The sequence below is a fragment of the Pagrus pagrus genome (genome assembly GCF_965226575.1).
Source record: "Pagrus pagrus genome assembly, chromosome: 15".
NCBI classification, from domain to species: Eukaryota; Metazoa; Chordata; class Actinopteri; order Spariformes; family Sparidae; genus Pagrus; species Pagrus pagrus.
Window position 1 is genome coordinate 28,667,995 of NC_140199.1, and position 26,062 is coordinate 28,694,056.

A 26,062-nucleotide genomic window follows, 5' to 3' on the forward strand; every position below is an offset into this window, starting at 1 on the left:
AAAAATGTAAGCTCTTTAGAGACAAATCCCTAGAAGAGCACAAAGCGTACCTCAGAGAGAATCGCATATGTTATAGATGTTGTGGGTCTACTCTCCATGTTCGCTATATGGCGAAATACTGCAAGATGACTGCCAAATGCAACACATTGTGCCACTATACCCAGGTCCTTCTCCTGTAATCACAGAGTGTTATGGCTGACAAGGAACACAGCGGGGAGCAAAGTGAAAGTTCACCACCTTCAGTCACCTCCAAGTGTACAGAGATTTGTGGAAATGCAGATGGCACACATTCGTGTTCCAAAATCTGTTTGTGAAGGCACACTGTAAGAAAAGATTTTGGAGGGCTGTCAATACTATCCATGCAAGTTTTTAAAATGTTCCTTAGTATATTAGTCAGCAAGCAAAATATTTTATAATGGGTGAATTCTACCTACACTATGCATATATGTACACCGCTACAGACAGTAGGGGGTAGCAGAGAGCAGCAAAGCACTTGCTGTAGTGGGGCTGCCTTGATGACATAGTTGTCGTAACTTTACCGTAATGGGTACAAAATGCCTAAATAAGCATAGTGAGGTGTTATCACCTGTGGTTTTAAGCTGTGTTCATGCTGTACCGTATAGTTGTCATATTTACCTGTGTTACTCTGGCGCTGGGAAAAGCTATTTTCCTTTAGCAGAGACTACTGCTCCCTGGTCAATGTCGAGCTCCACTTTACATGTTTAAAGCTCCTTTGAACTTTGTAAATTTTGTATTTCAAGCATTTTATTGGTATTCTGTTCAAAAATATGTGCCATGTTGGTCTAAGGTCAGTCATATAAATATCCATTGAATGCTAATATGCTGGTATCAGCCGCTATCCTTGCCAGTCTGTTTAAAGTAAGTACAGTAGTAATATATGTGATGAAAGGTCTATATTCCTTCATAATGTGTTGTAATATCAATGACGTAGCATGTAGATTAATTTCCGTATCTGTTTATGGATAAATGTGTCTTTACTGGTTTTGTTTTATGGAATATGTAAAATGTTGGTGAATGTGTATAAATGATAACTGATGAGAGATTTTGGTTTAATTAAGTGGATGAGTAAGACAAAAAGGAAAACAATGCATTTGACAATGTGGTTATTCAATAAATTCTGGCAAGACCGACCAGACGAACGGAAGCAAGATTCCTCTGATTAATTACTTCTCCTGTTTTACAGGTAAATAACCTGTTTACATGCACAGCGTAGCAGGACCTGTTACATATCCACCATGTTTTATAAAACTTTTATAAATTGTAGCTTGGTACAGATCTCCCAAATGGTATAAAATACTACAATTAATACATAAAGCTGCTCTCCAAATTTGGATGTAAAGGTCGGATAACCAACGTCATTTTAGTTTACTTTGATATTCTGTGTGTATGTATATATCACGGTCCATTGTATGACTTAGTGCACTGTAGTTATATTATAAAAAATTAAATACAGTAGTGTTATAAAGTAGTGATATAAATATGGAAATGATGTCCTTCTCCCCTCCCGCCCTTCTTCAACATGTGTTCTGGCAAATTCACAGGGAATTTTTGCCAGGACACGTGTGGCAAGAATAAACAGTTTAATGGGAGTGCTATCCTTTATTTTTCTTTTTGCTCATTCACTACAAGAGGGATTCAACACCCTGTCGAGCACATTGTGGCTTATTTGAATGTCTACAAAGCAACCACACTGCACAACGGTCGCTCATCCTTTCTCAGCCAATGTTCAAACAGTAACCATGTGAAGGAAAACTACGGTGGCATGCCACAGTATCAAGATTTGACCCTCCCTGCACCTATGGAGAACACAAGTCTCACAGTGAGTGCAGACAACCTTGGAAGTGTTTGACAGGACCAAGGATGATGTCAAACCAGTCTATACATTGATGACAAAGCTTTTCTGGCCATCATGGATGCAGAGGTCCACCAAAACAATGAAAACAGCTGGGTTGCACCTTTGCCATTCCGCTATCCCAGACACCTTCCAAGTAACAGAAAGCAAGCCCTGAAACGTCTCTGCTCACTTAGAAGAACTCTGGAGAAGAAACCAGAAATGAAAGATCATTATATCAAGTTCATGCAGAGGTGCTACTTTCCAGTCTTGCTGTCCTCAACACAGAGAAAACAATGTGCGTCTTTTCAGATGCTTCCATGATTGCTATATGAGCTGTGGCTTACTAATACCATGTTGTAATACCAAAATTGGCCCCTCGCCCTGCCCACACCATTCCACGTCTGGAGCTCTGTGCAGCTGTGCTGGCTGTTGAGCTATATGAGCTTATCATGGATGAGATCAACATTGAGATGGATGCTGTGAAGTTTTTCACAGACTGTAAAATCATGCTTGGTTATATCCACATCTCCACCAGAATGTTTTACATATAAGTTTCAAACCACGTCACTCGGATCAGAAGATCCACACACCCTGACCAGTGGTCGACACACCTGAACCCTACTGATCACGCCACCAGGCCAATTCCAGCAGCTCAACTCCAGCACAGCTGACACAACTGGTTTTTAAAGGCCTGTTATACCTCTGTTGTAGAATTGTGACCCTCTGAGTGCTTGTTGTTGTCCTCATGTAGTGGAAAGTAAGTTTTCTCCCACAGGTTATGTCATCCACACACCCAAACGGAAGCAGAGAGAAGGAGAAGCAAAACCCTGGTGAGAAATCAGATTGCTTGGTTTGTGTGGGGGCCTTGTCTGAACTGACAGTGCGTACCTATGAGTGAAAGTAAGTGTTCCAGATGATCTGGTTGGTTCTCCTGTCCGATCAGCAAGTTCTTGCAAAGGTGGCTGGGCCTGACGTGGATCCTAAACAGAATCGTCCTTTACAGCTATAGCATCAGGCTACAGCTCCCATTTGCAGTCTGGCAGAGGAATTCAAGGTCACCAGAGCCAGAGAAGTGTGCTGAGGAAGGGTTGCGGCAAAGCATTCTGATGGGCACTGGCTGGGCTTGGCTCAAGAGACTCAAAAAGGTGAAAGCTAACCTAGGATCAGGTATGCACCAAGTTAGAGGAAGCTTGTGAGAGCAGAACGGTGGGTATGTGCAAGCAGAGGGCCTAGATCAAGTGGGAGCATACAACCAGCTGGAAGATTCCCTGTGCAGAACACTGGAAGACGGAACCACACTTGGGTTGGTGAGGGTGTCTGTTGACCTAGGGTTCATCAGATGATAGGTCCAGGTTTCACAAAAACTATACTTCTGTTGATAAAGCACTAGTTCTGCAGTAAGCATATGACAAATGTTAATATTGGGGCACAGAGGTAGCTGAATGGTTAGGCTGTTAGTAATTACATCTGTCAATATAACATTAATTTTGATAAACTAGAAAAAGTAACGTGAAAAATAAAATAACACAGATTCAATCGCGCTCTGTGATGCACCTGGTACGTCACTGTAAAGGAATTTCCATATGTTAGGTCTCACAAGTTAATAGTCTATATACATCTATATAGATCTCCCACTCTGCTCACACGGGAGTTCAGTATCTGGGTCTGCATAGTGGAATGTTGTTTTAAGCAGCTCCCAGACAACCAAGGTCACATTCTGTTCCCCCAACATCTCATCTTCACTTGTCACTTACAATGTGACTGAGGTAATTACATTTCCACACAGTATTCCTCTGCAGGTTAAATAGTGACAGACTGGGAAGTGTAATTCACAACTAGCATAGCATTGCAATTGTGTTACTGCATGTACTGTTGAGCTATGTTCTCTTTGATCGAGCTTTATTAAATACTTCAATGTAATGTTATGTTCAGACCAAATGCGAGGCAAATTATTTGCGCAACTAGATTACATACAAAGTCAGTGATAAGTCACGAATAGACAAGAAAATTTACGTCATTCATGTGAGTTGAAAAAGTTGAAAGTTGAAGATATGGAACTCAAATTTTCGCATGACGCTGTGTCACAAAAGCTTATTGGCATTGACATTCACACTGATGTCATGACATTAACATCGCTGATGTCCGGACATTGAACATGGACAAGAAACGGCCACAAACGGCCATAATCACTGATTGTGGCCGTTTGCGGACACCCAGAGCTGTACGATAACACATCTACTCGTACCGAGACAGGACAAATAAGGAGCTGCCATGGAAGTGAGCAAGAAAGTCAGACTACCTGGTAAGTCATGGAAATATGTCTCAGCACAGCACAGCCCTGATCAATCCGAACTCCATTCAGGGAACAAGCATTTTAAAAGTTGTTTGCTTGTCATCTGGCCGACAGACCTGACCAAGCATGAGTTCAGGCTTTTTACAAGGCAGCATTATGATGTTGTTATTTCAGCATCCTTTTGATCCATTTATTGCAGCCAGATCACAGAGAAATCTCTTTGTTTTGGGCCCATCCTGATGTGGTAAAACCGATTTAGTTACTATTTATTGATTTTAACACACCTACAAAAACTGCCACTCACCGGAGACAGATTGACAAACGCTCCGCAGCTGCGAACTGGGCTGGAATCTGCAGTCATCCAGTCGCAGCTCCAGACGGTGAAATTCACCGAGCTGAGAGATGGGCACTTAGTTATTTTTATTTTTTTTAATTATTATTGTTTATTATTTTTTTAAATAAAAATTAATAACCAGTCAAACTCGCACGAGTAAAGCGAAGCAAATATTTTCTTTGTGTATGGTGATGTAAGGCATCATGTCTCCTGAATCTCCTTTCTCACCCGGGTTAATCAGATGTTTTATAGTAGGGCCTTAATTCTTCACAGTAGAAAATGTAGTTACAACTTCACAAGGGCTCTTTTTTGATTCACTTCGATCTACAGACACAATCGGCACACATGTCATTCACTCAGTAACATCATTAATTAACCTGTGATGAAGTGTTTGACACAGCTGGACATGTATTGACTGGCTGGGTCTCATGGTTTACAATTTTCATCCTCTCTGTGGACGACCTGAAGTCGCAGAACTCTTCTTTAACTGCCCCTTCACTCTATGGGGAAGTAAATAAAATCATAACCTTTGGGATTTTTTATTGTTTGACGTGAAAAACACAGCAGCTTTTAGAAATGTCACTACTAGCAGTTTTCAATCTGGTGCCAACAATTTGACAGCGATTGTTTTCAGCCAAAAGGGGGCGTGGTTGTTCTGGAGACACGGCCGTGACCTGTGGCTGATCTCATCTACACCATCTCTACCAGACTGCTGTTCTCCCAAGACCAACATCAACAGCATTGATTTAAACAGAATAGATATTAGCAGGGATACTTCTTCTTGGGTACTGAGGAGCTGCAGAGCTATTAATAGGCAAACTGTAGCCTGTACTGTACATTTTCTGCAACTAGAAAACTTCACTGCTTAACTTCTCCTCTGCTCCGATCGACACCTGTCTGCTCTGAGTACCATCACAGTAGCTCTGCCCAGTTTCTTAAAGAAGCGGCACAACTTTTTGCCAAATGCCATATAAGTTAAGCTAGGAGGATGACTTGATTCCCAGGTTCTGCTACAGTCCATTCAATTTTAGCAACAACAGCACAAAATAAAGTTTGTCCAAAAATATTTGGCTCATCAAGATTGTCAGTAAATGACTCAGAAAAATATGAAATATAGTAAAAATTACAAAATACACTGTAAAAACACCCAGATGGAACCGTTGACAGGAGCACCATTGTTTTCAGTTTATTGTTTTCAATTATCTACCATGTTTTCAGTAGATAATTTTTGTACCATCAGGGTACTTCAAGCCAGGAATATCACCTCCTTTTGAATTTATAATGTCTATTCACTGATTCATTCATCTACCAAAACCTTTTTTACACCGAAATATTTTAAATGCTTCTCATGGCAAAAATTGGTATGTATGATTAATTTGGATTAATTCCCCACAAAACATGTAATTAATTAGATTTGTTTAACCACTTGACAGCGCTAATTATAATCTTTAAAGAAGAAATGTACGCTGCTGTATTAGTTATTTGAATATCTGAATGCTAAACTGCAAACAGACAGCTGATATCATGTCAAACCTTTCTACATGTTTGTCTATTCTATTCTAAGACAAATAATTATGTACAACAGAACTTCAGAATTTGAACTGATCATGTTTTATCCACATGACATAGTGTTAAGCAGTGTTACTTTGAACAATAAAAGGTTAAATAGCTACTTTAAATATTTTTGGTGTATTTATGATTTCTCACCTGCCTATGGTATTGTTTCACCAGTGCTTAGCATTTTTTTTATTTTTCATTGCATTATGGAACAACAACATTATGCTCACAATGTTACTTTTACTTCTGTAACACCTGCATAGTCCTGTGATAGGTGGCATGAAACAGCACTCTGAAAACAGGGATAACACCAGTTGTGCTCAGCTTTATACAGTATATTAGCCAGGTTTTTTCTGCTTAATATTTTTGCAGTCTAATGTTCTAAAGTTTGTTGGCTCTGTCCATTGTGTTTAAACCACCAAGGCTATACAAAGATGATAACATTCAAATAAATAGTAGCACATATCATTGTAAAATACACTTAAAAACAGAAAACGAATAACACTGAATACGCTTTTACGTAATTGCTAATTAATAAGTTATTCAAGAGAGTTTAATTAGTTATTGTACAGTAACTGCAACAACAATGGCATGACAAATACATATTATGCAAATACTTCAGAAAAAGAAGCTGATTTATACACCTTTTTTGTGTCTACTTATCAGTGGCTTTAACAGAGAAAATGATTGGTGAAAAGAGTCAGTTTTGAATTTCTTTCCCAAAATCCATAGTTGAAAAGGGACTAGTTTGACTAAAGAGACAATAACTTAGGCCTTGAAAAGTTGTATTCTCTCAGAACAAGAGGCAACCAATGGCATCAGCTGTGTTAAACCCTTCTAAAAGGCAGATATTGGTATTTTAGTAAACATCAGGTGTCAGGTCAGTGATATCTGACATAAAGGACAAATAGTGTAGAATGCATTAAGATAATACTGGTTCTCAGTGCCCCATTTAAATCCAAATCCCCAAATATTGTTTGAGAGGCTTTATATATTTTATAATTTATGATGAGGTGGTACCTTAACTTAAATTAAAACTTTGACATTTTTGGAAACATGCTTTGATGAGAAGATGAATACCACTTTAACATATGTATGTAAACATGTTCCTTGAACCAGCAGTTGGTTAACATAGTTAAGCAAAATGTCAACGTATTCTTGTAATGCAGATTGGTGTGTGAATGTCTATTCACATTCCTGTCCAATCACTGATGTGAATTGCCAGCACATATTGTATAATGTATACTGGATATACTTACAAAGTAATACTCCATCCAAAAATACACAAACCAACAGATCTTTTCCACTGCCTACATTTCGACTTGGGAAACACAGGTGTAAGTAATAACATAATGATGGCTCAGGGCAGAAATACACGGAAAGTAGCAAGATCACCAGGACACGGCAACACATCCCCCACTCAGCTGCTAGTGGGTATATCCATTGAGCTGTCAATCATCAAAATGCAGTTTACTGTCGTTTGTTGTTTCTATTTTTGGCTCATGATCCAAACCAGTGCAGGAGTTCAATAAATCTAAATGACACTCAAATTACATGTATACAAAAATAAAAATCAGGCACACCTTCATATATTTCAACTTTGCCCTGCACACATCAAGTTGTAGTGCTTCTTGTGAGGGATTTAGTCTTCCTCAAAGAAAATGGATGGGAGCCTGCTGCTCCACCTGGATTTCGGCTTTCTATATGTTTTTCCGCTAAGGTCCAAGTCCCAAGTAAGCCACTGCAGTGAAGCAGTACAACACTAAGACCCTGGAACTCAATCAATCAATCAATCAATCAATCAATCAATCAATCAATCAATCCATACATCCATACATCCATACATCCATACATCCATACATCCATCTCACAGTAGGTGGTTTTCCTTGGCCAAGAATTTGAATCCACAAATAGTAGTGCAGATTTCCGTCCTGTCAGGAAAGATATCAGTTCAATATTTCAAAACTAAAAATTTTGAAACAAAATCAATTTAATTTATTGGAATCACACCAATAATTACATCCTGTCTTGCAGACAACAGAAATCTGTGTGAATCTTTTGCTTCACATTCAATTTAGGTGAAATTGACATACAAATTCGCTTCATTGACCAATAGCAAACCATCTTGACAAATCTGGCTTTTGAGGGAAAGGAGAGCTTGACAGTCCAACACAGAAGAAGCTATCACCATTTTATAGCCCTGCTCTGCTGGAATATACAGTAAATTGGTTTTCAAAAAAAGACATGGTTTGCAGGCTTCAAGCATCTAAATATAATGCTGCACTGATTCAAATATGTCTGTTGAGGAAGTGGTAAATTATTATATTAAAGCTGGAATACATTCATGAACAATAAGAAGCTTATCGGAGGGATTAAGTTATTGTAAAAGATTATGTGGGAGCGTTTTACTTTTTTAAATCAACCATTGCCAAACTTTATTAGGTATAATATATTACTAGGTCCATGCTAATACTAAATTGTGAAAGTACAAATATGGTTTGAAGCTTTTTCTTCTGGAGAGGTGAATAAGTTTTTGTACTACATGGAAACAGGGCATAGGGATTCTATATCTGTTTTTCAGCAGCAGTATCCATGGGAAATGTGACATGAAATGGAACAGTTTTTTTAATTCATTTTTTTTTTTAATGATACTCCACAGAGAGACAAACTTGTAAATTCTTGAAGCCGGTATTCAAATAATGGCCTAGTCCGAAGTAAGTGAATGTGGCCAGTATGAACAATTAAAAGCTAGTCACCAATGACGTAAAATAAAAAAAGAACATTTAGGAGGGATTGAATTACATGTCATCAACTACAACACTCATATTTCCAGTATACTTCATTAGTACAACAGAGTCATATCATGTTTGTCACATCGATGTTGCATGGTTCACATTTAAAGCTTAACAATAAGGGGCTGACTGGCAAATTTCCGCACGCTACTCCATCTTTTTCCTTTCTTTTTCAATGCCATGTTCACTTGTAGAGTAAAAGTAGTAGTATTTAACAAATCAGTGTTTTTGATGGGCTATCAAATAATACATGCCTTGTAGACTATAATGTGAAAAAGAATTGTTGAGGAGTCTAGAAGAAGTGGGGCGAGTTTGCTGCGCCCCAGCATGGAGCTCCAAAGCCAGCTTGCAATCAGCGATTGTTTTGGGATCTGTTCTATTTTCCATGGTTGCTGCTAACGCAATTAGCAAGAATACACACGCAAACAAAACACTATTAGAAATAGTAAAACTGCTGTTTTTGATTGTGTTCTTACGTATTTATTCCTCAGAGATGAGCAGACACACACACAGACACAGGCTGCAGGCATCAAAAAAGGCCTCCCCACAGATTATCACACAAGTCTATAGTCCTTTTAACTTCTTTGTTGCAGAAGATGCAACATCCCGCTATCCAGGAACACATGGAAGGCTATACGTTGCAAATTCATGAGGTAAATATAAAGATCAGCTCTATGTGTGATTAGAAAAGAGTAGGAGAATTGACCAGTGTGGAGAAATGCGCTGCGAGAAACAGCCAGACTACCTACCTAAATGTACATAGGCTATATTGCCAGGCCATACAAGGCCCGCCCACTGGGAAAATACTCCGCACCTGCTAACAATAAACGGAATGTCTTGAATTTCATTCTTTGTAGCTTAACATTGTTTGTAGCAAACATCAAAGTGGAAGTGACTGGAATTAATACATAAATATAAACAGTATTTCTGTTAAAAAGAGAATCTCTGCAGAGTGGTGAGTGTACCTGTTGTATTTATATAATGAATAGAGTATAATGAAAAAATCAAGGTAACATAAGTTAAAAGGCATAAAGGACCACTATTTGAAAATGTACAGTATTAATGGATTATTAAATTAAAAATACAACAAACAGCTTTATATGATCGCTCTCTCTGAAGCTGCCAAAATGTAAAAAAACAAAAAACAAAACAACAACAACAACAAAAACACATAGCTCTGTGATTATAAGGAGTGTATTAGAAAACATTCCTCATCCCTGTCTGAAGCAGCTCAAATGTGTTGACTTCCTCATGCAGTCCAGAACAGTTGGTTGGGGCTGTTTTAGTCGTAAGTATGCACTTTAGTATCAATTTAAACAAAAAACATCGACCCAGCCTACAAATCGTAATTTCAACAAACAACAGTTTCATGGCATACCTCACAAATACAATACCAACTTACACACCAAGGTTTGTAATAATACAATGGACAGTATCATGAACATACAGTAGATAAAAATGAGACTTTTAATGGCTGACACAAGTTAAGACAGATTTGTATACCAAATAAACCAGCAAAGCGTACTTGTTGCTCAGCACCCTCCTACTACCTAAAAAAATGCTTTTTGACACATCTCTCTACTGAATAAGGCTGTTGGCTACGCAATATCTCTCACACAATGTGCCTGCAACCACAGGTCAAAAAGAACTTTGGTTTACTCCAGTACAACCCCTTAGAGGACACTGAACAGAGAAGACTGAACGCTGAACATGGAAATATCTTGGGTGTTTTTTTTCAATGCTGTGGGTTTTTTTTTCTGCTGTTCCTTTCCTTTTGTACAACAAAATAGATCCTCTGAAGGGTTAACCTGCATGGCTGGTGTCCTGTTAATTATATTCATCATATTCTGGCTCCATGTCTCCACCCTGGTAGTACGTCCCTGTTGTGGAGTAGGACCGTATCTTCATTGAACAGCTGGAGTCCATCAAAATGGCCTGAAAAGACAATTGTTGTAAAGTTCTGTTTCTGCCACAACATGGTTCAAAGTCACCTTAGCAAATGTTTAAAGTTGTTACAGTTTATGTTCCTGAATTGAGAAGGTTCATTTCAGGTATTCAGATAATTCTATAATTACGCTAAGGTAAAAAGGTTCAGTGAAGGTGAGAAGAAAAGAAAAGATGGTAAAGTTTTGTGGTCCACAAAACATTTCAGATGCAGTCAAGCTGGTGCACTCACTTCAGATTGGGTGTGCGCTATAAACTTAGGGGTTACAGTTAAGATTAAGGCTTAAAAAGGGTTTAAATAACATCCTTTAAAATCAGTTTGTGATCTCGGGGCTTCTGGAGACTAGGATTACACCGGACGAGCTGTATGGAGACATTTGATGTTTGTTTTGGTTGTTTTTTCCATTTTAAAACAAGCCCCCAGCTACTTCAGTTGTTTAGGAGAATGCTGCAACACTGTTTTGCTGTGAAGCTCTAGAAATGTTTTGTGGACTACAAAACTTCACCTGACTTTCAATCAGCATGGAGGGGAGGAGATAATGACTGAATTTTATTTTTTTGGTGAACTGTTCCTTTAAAAGCCATGTTGAAATAATATATTTATTGCAGTTGCCATTAAAGTCCCTACATGTGAGATTTGAAAACTTCTAGTGGTAAACTCAAGAAAGCAGCTTACTGCAGCCTTACTGTTAGTGGAGGGATTTAATATGGATTGGTTACATCTGACCAATGCCCTATTCACTCCATAAGGTCAGAATCAGAACAATCCTGATCTGACAGAGCAGAGAAGTCCTAGTGGAAACTTGTCAAATGTCGGAGTAAAATAAGGCAAATACTGATTGGGAGATAGCAGATGAGCTGAACGGATGGGAGTAACTACAAACAGAATGGAATGGAGAAGAGGGGTGATGAATCATAAGCAGATGCTGCATGGAAACAAAAGCCCCTTTCACATATGAACTCTGGACAGTATCCAGAGAATCAGATCAGGATATTGTCCACATTTGCTTGTTCACACATGCAGCACACAACAGGAGATTGTCCATGTCAGACATGCTCACACATGTTGGAAATATTCTGTGTGGTTCGGGCGAGGGGCGGTGCCTGGGTAGGAGGCTACAGACTGCTTCATAATGATGAATGTTTTTGTGTTGATATCAACACTACGTGCATTTGGATGTATCTGCAATATCAACAAAAGAGTGCAAAGTAATATACAGACAAGCAGAGAAGAGTACAAAGTAGCTATACTCTCTGCATGAAGATCTGTGTCCAGCAGCAGCGTGAACGGGCCATATGGAAGATTGAGAGACCATGTTGGGAAATATTCTGGGCAGATGTTTTGCAGAACTTTGACGACCTTTTTGTATGTCCTGGTGTACGTTTAAGTATGTGTTACAGCTGTTTAAACCAACGCTAACATGGACGATTACACGTCGTCGACCCGCTATGAATTCACTCTGGACAATTGTCTGCTCTATTTACACGTGACTCACCCGGATTGAGGACAAGGGAGTTGGCAGGGTAAATCTGGGGCAAATAATGCAGACATTTGTGTTCACACATGCAGCTCCTCTGGGTAAACTCTGGATAAATCCAGAGTTGCAGTGCATGTGTGAATGGGGCTAAAGAAATTATCATAAGGATGCCTGCCCTGGAAAGAGCTGCAGGATGAGGAGGTTTAGCCACAAGCATGCAACATTGATGTCCAATGATGAGGAAATTCATGTTTTTTCTACAGTCACTAAAACCTGTCAACATGACATTTTGTGTTTCTGTGAAGCCCTTAAAGGAAATGTCAAAATGCATTCATCCACAGCAGACAACTTGGCAACTCCTTTTCTTCAGTCATTTGTATGGGTTAAGAATGTATTTAGACATGATACACATAATAGACCTTCGAGAAACTCCTTTTTCCACTATTGCCTTTGAGATTCCACTAGAAGTTACTCAGGAGTTCCAACTGTTCATGCACCACATATTTTAATGGATTTAACTAGAGTATCCATGATACCAACTGATGTCATTAAATCTGACATACCACTTATCTTGATTTTCTCATATCTCACCTCTGAAAAAGAGACATGAATAAATACATAATACATAAATGAGATAAGCTCAATAACAAGCACTGAACTTAATTCAGTTGCAAATTGTTGGCATTGGAGATCATTTTTTACATTTTTTATTTAACAAAGCCTATCATTATTGTCTGATGATGAGGTTGGTATATTTAAATAAATAAAATCTTTTAGTTGTATTAGATAATGGTTCACAAAGTTGGTATACTTCCTACTGTTTTTAATATCTTCCTGTTCTTTAATGCAGGTTGGTGTGGCAAAGGCCTTTAGTGAATTTTGTTAAAATTCAAGAAGTTGAAAATAAAGTAAGTTAAGTTTAAGCTTTTTAAATCAATCCCCCAAAATATCAATAGAAATACCTAAACTTTCATTGATGTAGGTAGTCCTGGTGTGAGCAATGTAACTCACTCACTAGCCATGTCTGTTATGAAAAAAATAAAAATATATTATCTCTACTTCTGTAGAGTGGGTGTAGTGTGTGACTTTGGTTTGATTTTTCAGGCACCTATTCTAGATTTTTTAGAACTACTCATCAGAATGATTTCACTCAGGTTTAAAGGCAATGCAAAAAAAAGGGGGGGGGGGCATTGGAGCAATTCATTATCAAGCAAAGCCATCCGAGAAAAGTTGTTTGTTGTTTTCCAGTGCTTCTGTATTTCTTTGTGTTCAAGTTGGAGTTAGCTGACTGTATTTGAGTGTGCTTTGAATCTTACTATTTTTTCTTCTTGTCCTGGTGGATTCCTGAGGAAGATGCAAAGAGGAGCAAAGAAAATATCCACGATTCCAATTATGGTCATCACCCAGGGGAAGCCAATACTCTCAGCGATGGATCCTCCGATAGATGGACCTAAATCAATACAGGACAGATGACATACTGGTTTCATTTGTTTTTGTTTGACTGAGGGCAGCACTTTGCATTGCAGCAACTTAATAATGGGGTAACAAAAGGCTAATCTGCTCTGAATAATAATAATGTATCAGGCTACAAACAAAAGGCTTATTGTATTTTAAGTTCTTTGCAATTGGTTTGTTTATTTGGGGTAATATGGATGTGGGATAGTATTTTGTTACAAATTTTAGGAGTCAATATTCCAACCCTGCTGGGGCAGACACTGCCTTGAGGAGGAAGGAAGTGGAGGGTGGCCGAGGCAAGTCCAACAGGCAGAAGCACAAGGTCCTTCTTGGGAGTGTGGCACAGAGCATGGCTGGACTCAGGAGTTTAAAATTAACCTGAAGACACTGCAAGTAAGAAGGAGAGGCAGAAGCTGGCGCAGAGAGGAGTGAGCAAGCAGGGTGGTTTCCATGCCATGTCAACAGGGGGCCTGATGAAGTGGGAACAGACGATGGAATGGAATGTCACCTAGCAAGACATCTGGAAGTGGAACCCTCAGAGGATCAAGCTGTCGAATCAGGGTTTCTACGATATACTCCCCAGCCTATCCAATCAGTTCACCTGTAGAAACACTGGCATGCCCCGTATGTTCCAAGAGAGGAACCCTTTAATATATCTAGAGCAGCTGCTATGAGGCACTGGGCAAGGGTTGCTATCACAACTAATTAAGGGAACCTTGGATGCTAGTGCTACAGAAGAGCTGAGAGGCAACTGAAAGAACATTTAAGGAACTTCTAAAACCTATTCTGACATTTTTTTTTCACCTCTTCTTAAGTCACAAACAGGAGAAAAAACAATCAGACCGAACAGATCACCAAGTTTTTCTCATTTGCCTCTCTGGGCTTCCGTGTAGTAATGTTACCAATTCACATCTTAACAATACAACACAATAGGTGCTTGCTTTTGGCCCATAGTCCACCATTAAGTAAAAGTTTGGGCAACCCTGGCCTAGACTTTTGCGTTAGTCAATAAAGGAGAGCAACCAAAACAAAGACCCAAGGATTGTTCTGGTTGTTAGCTCTACAGGGCACCAGGCTGGGTGATGTCAGTTTACCTGGATAGGCAGCGGAAAATTCCACCACACATCATCCAGTCCTTGTAGAGACAAGACATTATCCTGATCTCTGAGGGCACACGTGAAGCTAACTGTGCCCACGGAAGAAAGAATTGCGGAAGCACAAGAGAGGAAGAGGGAGATGGTGGAGGACAGTTGCAGGAACGAGTTGAGGACCAGGTGCAATCCAGTGGAGGTGGGTAGTATGGGTTTGCAAGCCATCCCCTCAGCAAAGCCTATACTTAGTGTCTATATGGCTCTGACTGAAAATGGGTGACACTTGTGGTCAGCAGAATGCAACTTGGGCACAGGTTAAGGCTTGATCAACCTTGATTGTGTCCCCTGTAGCACCACCCGAATCACCCAATCACTCCAGGATACAACACTGATGATGTGTTCAAAAACATGAATCAGAAGATGAATGTAAGTGCTTCAAGTGCTGTGCTTTCTTACATGGAAACACATATGGTGCTTTCTGTGCTATAACCACAAATTAGTGCTACAAGATGCCACTTGTTTCTAGTTAAGGCCATGGTAACATTACTTTAACCTAGACACCAAGTACCAGAACCATTGGCTGGAAACACCTATTGTGATTCCAGAATAATAACCATGGAGCGGGCTTATAAGAACCACCTATTTTTAGTAAAAATATGTGATGTAAAACTAATCATCAAAGGCAAAGAATCAATAATTGGTCTGGTATTTCAAACTGAATAACTATAAAATGAGCACTGAAACATGCAAATACATGTTTCCTCTTTTGGTTAATTTACTATCATTAAAGATTATCCAAGTACCAGCTTAACAATTTCAGTGAAAAGTTGAATCTTTGAAAAATGTCCATGAATTTCTGGAAATCACAGAATGTGACACAGAATGATTGGGCTAATTATCTTGCTGCAGTATGCATCCCTCCTCACAAAGACGCATGGCCTCAGAACTTTTAACCCTCATGTATTTTAAGCATAATAATGAATCAGGGCTGCAAAAACCTCATAGTATCTAATTTTGTGGTTATGTTAGGTTAAACTAAATTTTAAAGGTGCAAGACAATATCTGGAAACAGAGACGGCAGTTAAAAATAACTATGAACCATGGCTAATGGTTAGTGGTTTTCTTTAATTTAATTTAATTAATTAGTTTTTTAGTTTTTATTGGTAATAATGCGTGAAATACATGAGACAAAAGGCACTATGTCGTTTTAGAAAAGAAATTCAAACTCAGAATTAATATTTACAATATTAATGAGGTAATAATACAAACTTTGTTCCATAAGTGAATAAACAAGCTGTTCTCAGAGGAAATTAAGGTCCCAGAACACTGTTTGAAGCTAGGCAGGGTCCACCACATATAAACAAAGTAAAACAGTATGAAAAAAATCAGTCAGTGAAGATCTTTCTGAAGGTATTGTGTTTCTGATTCTTGCTTACCTAAAGCAAATCCCATGCAGAAAGCCACATCAGCGATTGCATACACACTTCCATAAACAGACACATGCCGCAAGTCCACCAGGTAACCCATTATAGGCATCATAGAGGCGTCCACCATGCCTGTAACAAGCCACAATTTATGTATAAATATCTTACAAAATAGAAAATAGTTATATATTTAAGTATTCAATTTTGCAGACTTACCAATTGCAAAACCAACCCCAAAATTTGGAAGAATCAGACCATAGATGTTAGTGGCAAATGGGACCTAGAACAGACAGACAAGAGTATTTTCTTGTTTATTCAATTTATTACATTTATTTCTAAATTTTGTATGTGAGTGTCAACAACAAAGACCTTTGTCTGAGAAGTGATGCTGGCAATTTTTTTATTTTAGTGTCAAATTCATTGCGAACTCCCCATTGGCAGAATTAAGTTTGGAGAGAAATTACATATAAATCTGAGGGAAAATCTAGACGATTTGAACAATATCAATGTTTTTTACCATTTCAAATAATGGGCCCTATTTTGACAGTCTAAAGTGCAGCACGCTAGTGTGTTTAGGGCGTGTCCAGGTCCATTTTGCTGGTTAAACAGCGGATAATCTGGGCGCAAAGTGTGGCACACGGCGCAAAGAGGTGGTATTTTTAGTCTCTGAATAAGTCATGGATGTGATTTGGGCGGAACATAAATCAAGCCAATCCGAGTGTCATCTCCGGCTCCCTTTAAGAGCCAGGTGAGTCATGGCCTGCACATATTAACCAGTGGCACTCGTCTTCACTGAGGGAAAGGGATGTGATCCTCGGCTGCTGGACCCTCTGCCCCGCCATTTCACAATCGTCTGTCCCATCAACAACTCTGTTTGACTGCATATGAAAATATAAACTGATATTTAACTGAGGAAGAGGAGGAGCGCTGCTGTGTCCCTCTGTGTGTGCAGATCTCAGTCTGTGGATCAGGCGGGACGGGTCATAAAAAGTATCATCCTGATCAATAACGGTGGGATGAGAGGGGAGAAATATGTCTTTAATGAGGAAAATATTAATGACATTACCTGCAGCGATCCTCCAGCAGCAGAAATGATATGTGTACCTCTACATTAACATGAGCATTTGCGCACGAGGAACAGCTGATACACTTAATTGATTATTAAAAAGTCCTGACTGGTTTCCTTTGGAAAGGTTAAAACTAAATGATTAATGATTAAAATAACTGAAAGCAGCCTCTCAAATCATAAAATCAGAGTGTATGAATGGTGTAGGAGCATCTAATGTGTCCTTTAAATAGCAGGAAACGCTTTTGACTTTAGACCAGTTTTTTGTTGGTCTATGGCACTGTCGCTTCCTGCTGCTCAAGATAGCAATCTACCATCACTGCACCTGACCATACCTCATATTAAGACCAACACGCCCAGGGGTGCACAGGTGGGGGTAAGCACATTTGCTTTTTACACAAAGTGGGCACTGGGCATGAAAATGACAACTGCATCAGTCTGGAACTAGCAATGACACTTTTTGTGCGCCGAATGTAAGATAGAGCCTAATATCTCATAATAGTGGTTCCAACCCACTAAATGCTTTTTGTACACGAAAACAATAGCCTGGTTTTAATAAAACAAACATTTTACACAGTGTACATATTACAGCACTATAAAATCCACATTCAGCATATCTACTGTTGTATTTCTACTAGCTGATAAATCTAAATATTTTGATTTATTCATTTGTTTTACACACCCTCTTTATAATTCTTATTCAAACATCCTGATTTCTGCTTCATTTTAAATGGTTAGTTTCCTACCAGTGCTGATCAAATATTACACAAGATGATATTTGACTTTACACTCCGTCATACTTACACATATCACACTGATTCCAACCACCATTATTCCAATCAGAGCACAAAGCCATCTGTAGGGGGAGAAGATGTAGTCAGTGTTATCGTATCTAAAACAATTTTGCTCTAATTAGTGACAATAATCTTTGCATAACGTTAAAGGATGTGACTTTGTTTTACATGTGTGTAACATACAGTATATTCATTAACATGTGCCGGATATTGTATAACACTTTAATACTTAGTGCTAAACGTAACACATATGACATTTAACTCTCCCCACCTAATATCAATGATACAACCTTGATTCCGAAAAAGTTGGGGCGTTGTGTAAAATGGTAAATACAGTTTGTTAGCAGCTGACTACATTCAGTTTTTTTTTAAACTTTATTTTGCAGTTTTTCATGAATAAGCATACAACTTACAAACGTAGACACAAAAATAAATGTATCCACCCACCCCCCACCCTCAAGGCTCTTAAACAAGAATAAAATTAAATAAACAGAAAAATACAAGAACAAACACAAAAATAGTCAGACAGGAACTTCTCATCATATAATGGGTGAATTGATGTTTTGAGCATGTTATAAGTAGTTGTAACTATCCAATACAACTAGTGTTAAGACGTATCATTGAAAGGGAAAACCTTTAAATTCTAAAAAGGGACTCCAGGTCAGGGTGAAGTTTTTGCAGGCTTTACATATCTTGTATCTCGCGTAAGCAGGGAAGCAAATGCTAAAGCATTTGTTTGCAAATTTGAGACTTTGCAGCCTGGGGGTGGTACGCCAAAGATGGCTGTGTGATGGTCAGGTGCTATAGTCTGACCACGGATTTTGGAAAATACATCAAATATCTGTCTCCAATAGTCGTTGAGGGAGGTGCATGACCAGAACATGTGTCCTATTGTGGTGGGTACATAGCTGCACCTCGGACAACCAGGATCTGCGATGGAGTACTTCAAATTGAATTAAACCATGGTGTATACACAATGACGAGGTATGAATATGTTCTAGACTATATTGCCACATATCTTCAGAAAGTTCAACCCCCAAATCTTTTTCCCATGCCATTTTAGTTTTTCCCATGATATCTGTTTCAAGTCCCTTATCATATTGTAAATCACAGATACACGTTTCTTCTCATAAGGATCCAGTTCTAGAATTGCATCTAAATGATTCCTAGGTGGTATGAAAGGAAATGAGGGAAACCTTTTTCTGGTAAAGCTACCCAGATGGAAGAGAGAAATGGATATTTGCTATCGGGAAATACCTTCTATACTGCTTTAAATCAAAATGTCTCCTAAACTGTAACCATATCTTAAGTGAGGCATTAACAACCGGGTTTGTGAACTGTGCATTACAGTTGTGTGGTAACGATGATGTGAGTGTTGGTAGAGGGTTGGATAATAGTTCCATGTGGACCCAGTCTGGACCCTGCTTATTCTCATATGTGTAAATCCAATGATTTACTATGCTAACAAAATCGGTAATGTTGACCAGTTCCCAAGATCTTGTTTTGTTTGTTCTAATAATTACATAAAGTTGTGTTTCTCCAAATTCTCTATCTTGTGGGTAACTTTAATTCCTAGATATGTGAACATATTGCATTCTATTTTGAACGGAAATTTGGAGTAATCTCCGTCTGTGCGGTCAATTGGAAAAAGCAGGCTCTTTGAATAGTTCAATTCATAGCCTGAGATGTGTCTAAAGTTTTCTAGCATCAACAACAGCTTTGGTATCAATACTGTTGGGTTGGATATATACAAAAGCAGGTCATCCGCGTATAGCGCCACCTTATGGACTTTACCAGCACGGAGATACCGGTAATAGCCTCTTCTGCTCTAAGGGCTACAGCAAGGGGTTCGACTGCCAGATCAAACAGATATGGGGAGAGGCCGCAGCCCTGCCTGCAAGCCCTGTGAAGGAGGAAATAGTCAGAGGTATTGTTATTGGTCCATACAGCCGCAGTCATATATTATTTTAATCCATGTCAAGAATGATGATTGAAAGCCAAATTTTTCTAAGACGGCAAACAGGTATTACCACTTAACACGATCAAATGCTTTTTGGGCATCCAAGGAGACCACCACTTCTGTGGTCTCCTCAGTGTGCGGGGTGTACAGGACATTGAATAATCTACTTATATTATAAAATGATTGTCTACCTGTAATGAAGCCTGTTTGATCCGGATCGATGACTGTTGGGATTACACTGTCTATACGGGTGGCTACTATTTTTGTGAGAATTTTGTAGTCACAGTTTAAAAGGCTTATTGGGCGGTATGAGCCGCATAATAAAGGGTCTTTGTCTTTTTTGAGCAGTACTGAAATTATGGCCTGAGTCATGGTTTGTGGCGATCTCCGTTGTTCAAAAATGTATCGGTGCCAGCTTATCAGCAAATTCTTTGTATATCTCAATTGAAAACCCATCAGGCCCCTGGCCTTGCCGCTCTGCATTAATTTAATTGCCTGCATTACTTCACCCGCCGTAATCCTTCTATCTATCTGTAAACTGTCCTCTGGGGTGATCGTTGGAATGGTCAGCCGTTCCAAGAATTTAATAATATCTGACGGGTCGTCTGGTGGCTCTGACCTGTAGAGAGTCATATAGAATTGTTTAAACTCATCATTTATTGCATTAGGGTTAGTGGTTTTCTCCCCCAGTTCTGTTCGGCTCTCAGGAATAGTGCTTACAGCTGCGGACTTTCTAATTTGGTGGGCTAAAAGCTTTCCAGCCTTCTCCCCTTGTTCGTAAAATTTTTGTTTTGATTTAAAAAATAACTGTTCTGTTTGTTTAATGGAGAGGTTATCGAATTCAGTTTTTAACAATAATTTTTTCTCTGTAGAGCTCAGGCATTGGGGAGTCAGCATATTTACGATCCACCTCTGCCATGCTGTGAGACAGGTCGCTCAAGCGTTGTTTGCGTTTCTTTCTCTCATAAGCTGTAAAAGATATTATCTGGCCCCTGAGATAGGCCTTAAGAGCCTCCCACACAGTGGTTAGTGGCATATCTGGTGTGAGGTTGAATTCCAATAAACTATCAATTTGTTGGGAGATGAAGTTCTTGAAAGAGTCCCTAGATAACAACTGAGGATCAAACCATGTATGGCGCGGTCTGATGGGGGACGGCCTTCCATTCCGACACCCCTCCATTCCGAAACCCCTCCATTCAGAAACACCCCCACTCCGAAACACCGCTGTTCCGAATCCGATTTTCAACTTCCAATTACTTCCCAATAGGGTTAGGGTTAGGGTCAGGGGTTCCCCAATAGCCTTTTCGGAATAGCGGGGTCTTTAGAAAAAATGGGAAACCACGCCATTACGAAGAGTGGAAGTCTATTTTCGGAACAGCAGGGTTTCGGAAAAGTGGGGTGTAACCGGTCTGATGCACTCTGGGAAACATATATCCAGCTGCACTGGGCCATGGTCAGGAATAACAATGCTATTATACTGGCTATCCTTGACCATAGGGAGAGTTCTGCTATCTACAAAGAAAAAGTCGATCCTGAAAAAAGAGTGGTGAACTGGGGAGAAGAAGGAGTATTGCCTAGTAGTTGGGTTGTCTCTCCTCCAGGGGTCAAAAAGTGCGTATGTGTCTATAAATGACTGGATAATTGCACCTGGGTTTGAGATCTTACTATTAGGTCTGGGATTTGATATGTCTAGTTTTGGGTGTAAAACACAGTTGAAATCCCCCCCAGTATCATTTGGTTGTTATTGAGATCTGGTAATACTGCTATAAAGTTAGTAAAAAAAAGTGGGTCATCCCAATTGGGTCCGTATACATTAGCTAATGTTACTTGGGTACCGTACAATTTGCCAGTCACTATAACATATCTACCCCTGGAATCACACACGGTCTGTGATGAGATGAATGGGATGCCCTTTTCTAATCAAAATAGTTGTACTATGTGCTCTATCCTCATTTTTTGGACAGAATAACTGCCCTGTCCAAGCTTTCCTTAGCTTTGTGCTTTCACTTGATCGTGAGTCTCCTGCAAAAACATTGTAACAATCTCCCTCAACTATTAACACTCAAAGGAAAAGTACAACGCAAATTCTAAGGGGACGGACGGACCTGATAAATGCGGCCAATGGACGCTACCGGCTGGCCGAAAACTAATTTAACCCCCCCCCAAAATTAAATAGCCAAAACTCTCCCTTACACCTATGACAATGACGGAATAAATTATAAGAAACGAAAACTCACAGGAGGTTAGCTTCCATATACTGTATTAACAGAGAATAAATTATATTATGTCCGACACGGACACACATACCTAACAAAAGAAAAGAGGCACACCGCAATACAATCAAACATTTGGCCAACAACCCCCAATAACCCCGAAAACTCCCCACAGTTCACATGTCCAACATCCAATGGAAAGAGTCCAAGAAAGAATTAGGTCCAAAAAGTAAAGTATCAAAAGAAAACTACCTTGCAAGGTGGAAACGTGGCGAGCCACCCGTAAGTCTAAAGCTCAAAAGAGGCGAACCAACGCCAAGCTCACCCGGCCCGTTTGGCAACAGGATCCCGGGCATGCAGACTCCAGTGGTTATTATAATCCTGTTTTGGTTTTGATGATTTATCCTGAGGAGATCCACCGGACACCGCTGCTGTCCACGTCCTCCAAACTCCGCTGGTTCCACCTGCTGCGCCCATCAACTCTCGCAACCTTTCCCCTCTCCCCCATTTAACCATTGCCAAAAAATAATTAAATAGAACTACTGCAGGTCAAGGTAGACTTGGGCGACCTTACAACATGATATCACTTCCTAATGTTTTTATATGTGCAAACACCCTACTTGGCTTCACTGGGTTATGGATTCCCTTTATGTTTATGTAACTCAAAAAACGAATATGGCCTGACTTTCGTATATCAGACATTGTGCTTCTAGGATAAATTAGAAAAATAAGAAAGTGCGAAAAAGTCCCTGTCTAACTACAGAACTAAAACTAAAACTGAGCCTTATATCCCTATGCTGATCTACTGAACCTGTCGAGATTGCACACCCCTCTTCTAGCGTTGTGCTGCAGATAACCATCTAACCTATCCTCCTAACAGGCCCTAACCAGGGCGAACCATGATATACGTAAATTGGATTGAATTTAGAATGAAAATTATTTGCATATAGCCAACAACAGAAAACAAACCAAGGTACCTCTAAATGACCCACCCCTCTCCTTTAAATCGTTTTCCATGTACCGTACCATTTTACACATTATGAGGCCGCCATATTCAAATGATATGCATATGTATACACACATACCCACATAGGCTACATGCGTAAACAGAGAGAAATAAAATGAAATAGGAGAGAGGAATAAAGTCTGTGTATTGTAGCTTAAACACCAGGCACTAAGCGTCCATTAAATATAAAATGTCAGTATTTCCTGGGAGCCTCATTGTTGTGGGCATTGTAAAAAAGGAAAGTGAATAAACATATAAGCGGGAAAAAAAGCCTGGTGTTCAGGCCTTTCACATTTGGACTCACCAGATCGTTATTAACATTTAGTCTCCATTGTCCAATTGGTTAAATCAACTTACAGTGTCCTTGGGCTTCAAGTTCTTTTTAATATATTCTACTGCTGCTGCTGAATCCTGAAACCGCCCCTCCTGACCAGTCGAGTCGGTGATGCGGAGCACCGTGGGGAACCGGACACCAAACTTGACATTCTGGCAGCTTCAGAGTAGACGCTTAGCTTTGGCAAAAGCCGCTCTCTTCTTCGCCACCGTCACCGTGTAGTCTGGAAATATGCTCACTCTCTTGTCGTGCAAGGTACTCTCTTGTCGTGCAAGGTTAGCGGCGCCGAGCGGGCCGCTGTACGGAAGACCTCATCCGGTTCCCGTAGGTAGTGGAATCTGATCATGATGACTCTGGGAGGGCCTCATTAGCACGTTGGGCGCCGTGATATGCTGCATCCAGGGTTGGGGTGAAGTCAAAGTCCAACAGCTCCTGCAGTAGTTAAGCGATACTTGCAGTGGGCCGCCGTCCCTCACAGGATTCAAAACGTTCTTTTATCCCGACCAGACGCGCACTAAATCGGTGCTGTCCCCCGTCAATTTCTTCCACTTTCTGGCCGAGTGAGGAGACTTCCGCTTTTAGCATGGGGCCCTTGTTTTCAGTAGTAGCCGTCCTATCCGAGTATGTATTCAGGCTGGACTCCAACTCGCTCAGGCGGGTCTCTTGCTTTGTCACGTAGTCCTGAAGTGCGTCTATCTTAGTGTTCAAGTCAGTTTTACTTGAGTCTACCCGTGCCAAAATCCTGTTTTCGCTGCTTGCAATGGCAGCCATGACAGCAGATAGGTCTGTAGTCCCCTCATCTGAAGATTCCTCATTTCCACAACGGTTTCACAAAATGACCCTGAGCCCCTATAGTAATATCCTTTATATAAGTGGTGAACGACGCCCCATCCTTGCTTATGCACAATACAATCACCTGTTACCATTCAACCTGTTTACCTGTGGAATGTCCCAAACAGGTGTTTTTTGATCATTCCACAACTTTCCCAATCTTTTGTTGCCCCATCCCAGCTTGTTTGAAACATGCTTCTGGCAGCTTTTTGGGAAATTGGGCTGTCGATTAAAGATACAATAGCTGGAAACTATTACTATTATTGTTATTAATTTACAATAAAGTGTAAGTGTTAAGTGTAATTTGTTGAATATGGCCAGAATTTGAAGGTACCTCCAATAACATAGGGGGCAGCATTTCACCAACGACAACTGCTATACTTTGCTATCTCTTTGGCTGTCATATCTTTGGCTGTTGCTAGCTGCTCAGTAAGCCATGGAGCCAGAGGCCTTAAGAGTTTGTCTGGATTGTGACCTCGGATCACAGGAGGAATCACCCCAGGCGACAGAACCCAGCTCAACTGGCGATCTGCATGAGAGTGAACATGGCTGGACACTGAACTGGGACTGAACACAGCCTCCAAGATGGACTGAGCTCAGTTTGACAACAGAGGATACATCACAGAGGTGATTTACAGCAGCTCTGACCAGGACTGTGTCCAGAGATGACAAGACAGCAGGCGGGGACAGGGGAGGTGACAGAGAGTCAGACATCAATGGCGTGTAGAGTTGGAATATTTTTACATCTTACTCTGTTAATTGAGGATTCATTTGGACCAAACCAGAGGTGATTGTGAAAAGACATACCAGATTGTGTTGGTGAGTTTCACTTAGTTTCTGTCCAGTTTGAATGAAATGTGTTTTACGATGAGTTAATGAGGGGATTAAGCTCATCGTAGTTCAGTTAAAGAGAGAAACTTGACATTTTTTGTTGTGTATTTTGTTAAATTATTACACTAACGTGTGACACATATCTACCACCTGAAACTACGGGGGCTTTTGAACTATCAACTCTTGCTGCTACAAAGTGGTATTATGAGACAGGATGGGCCTGGGCTAGCTGGTTAGCATGCTAACGTCAGTAGACATCTCTGCAACACAACATATAGACGTCTTTGTCATTAAATCAGCACTTCATTTTTTGAATATTTGAAACTAATATTCTGCTTACAGGGAAACACAAATGGCATTTAAATGACCAGAGATTAAAACTACATTTGTGATTCTTACGCTTGTGGAGGATCATTTCATATGTTATTTAAATATTACTGTCATGTGAGAAAAGTATGCTTAGGTGGGGAGTAAAGCTTTAAAGTTAATATCACAATTGTACAACCCATCTGTATTCTGACAAGGTTTGATGAGATGTAGTCTTTGGTGTTTATTTGTTGGTTAATTTGTTGTATTCTTTCTGTAAAATGTTCATAACAATAAGAGTTACTTTTGGTCTTTGATTGCATAATTTATCTTAATCAGCTTCTTCCTTCCTTGGCAAAACCTCATGTAAATACATGTATGAATACAAAGTGTATCGCAAAGTGTAAGTTTTCTTTCTTCCCTTTGTTTGAGTTCTGCTTACTGGACTGTATTTGGTTCCTTTGACTTATTTCTACAATATACATTTTGAATGTACTT

General features: G+C 39.7%; 1 protein-coding gene across 1 annotated transcript in view; it reads right to left on the bottom strand.

The window, feature by feature from the left end:
- Positions 1–8,083: 8,083 nt before the first annotated feature.
- Positions 8,084–26,062, bottom strand: part of slc18a2 (solute carrier family 18 member 2) — a 99,494-nt gene continuing 81,515 nt past the window's right edge. The window contains exons 12-16 of the mRNA XM_084376104.1: positions 18,094–18,145; positions 16,440–16,503; positions 16,236–16,355; positions 13,570–13,703; positions 8,084–10,766 (exon numbers count right to left, since the gene is read on the bottom strand). Of these exons, the coding sequence (XP_084232230.1) occupies positions 10,659–10,766; positions 13,570–13,703; positions 16,236–16,355; positions 16,440–16,503; positions 18,094–18,145 (478 nt within the window). The 3' untranslated portion in view covers positions 8,084–10,658. The remainder of the gene's footprint in view (positions 10,767–13,569; positions 13,704–16,235; positions 16,356–16,439; positions 16,504–18,093; positions 18,146–26,062) is intronic.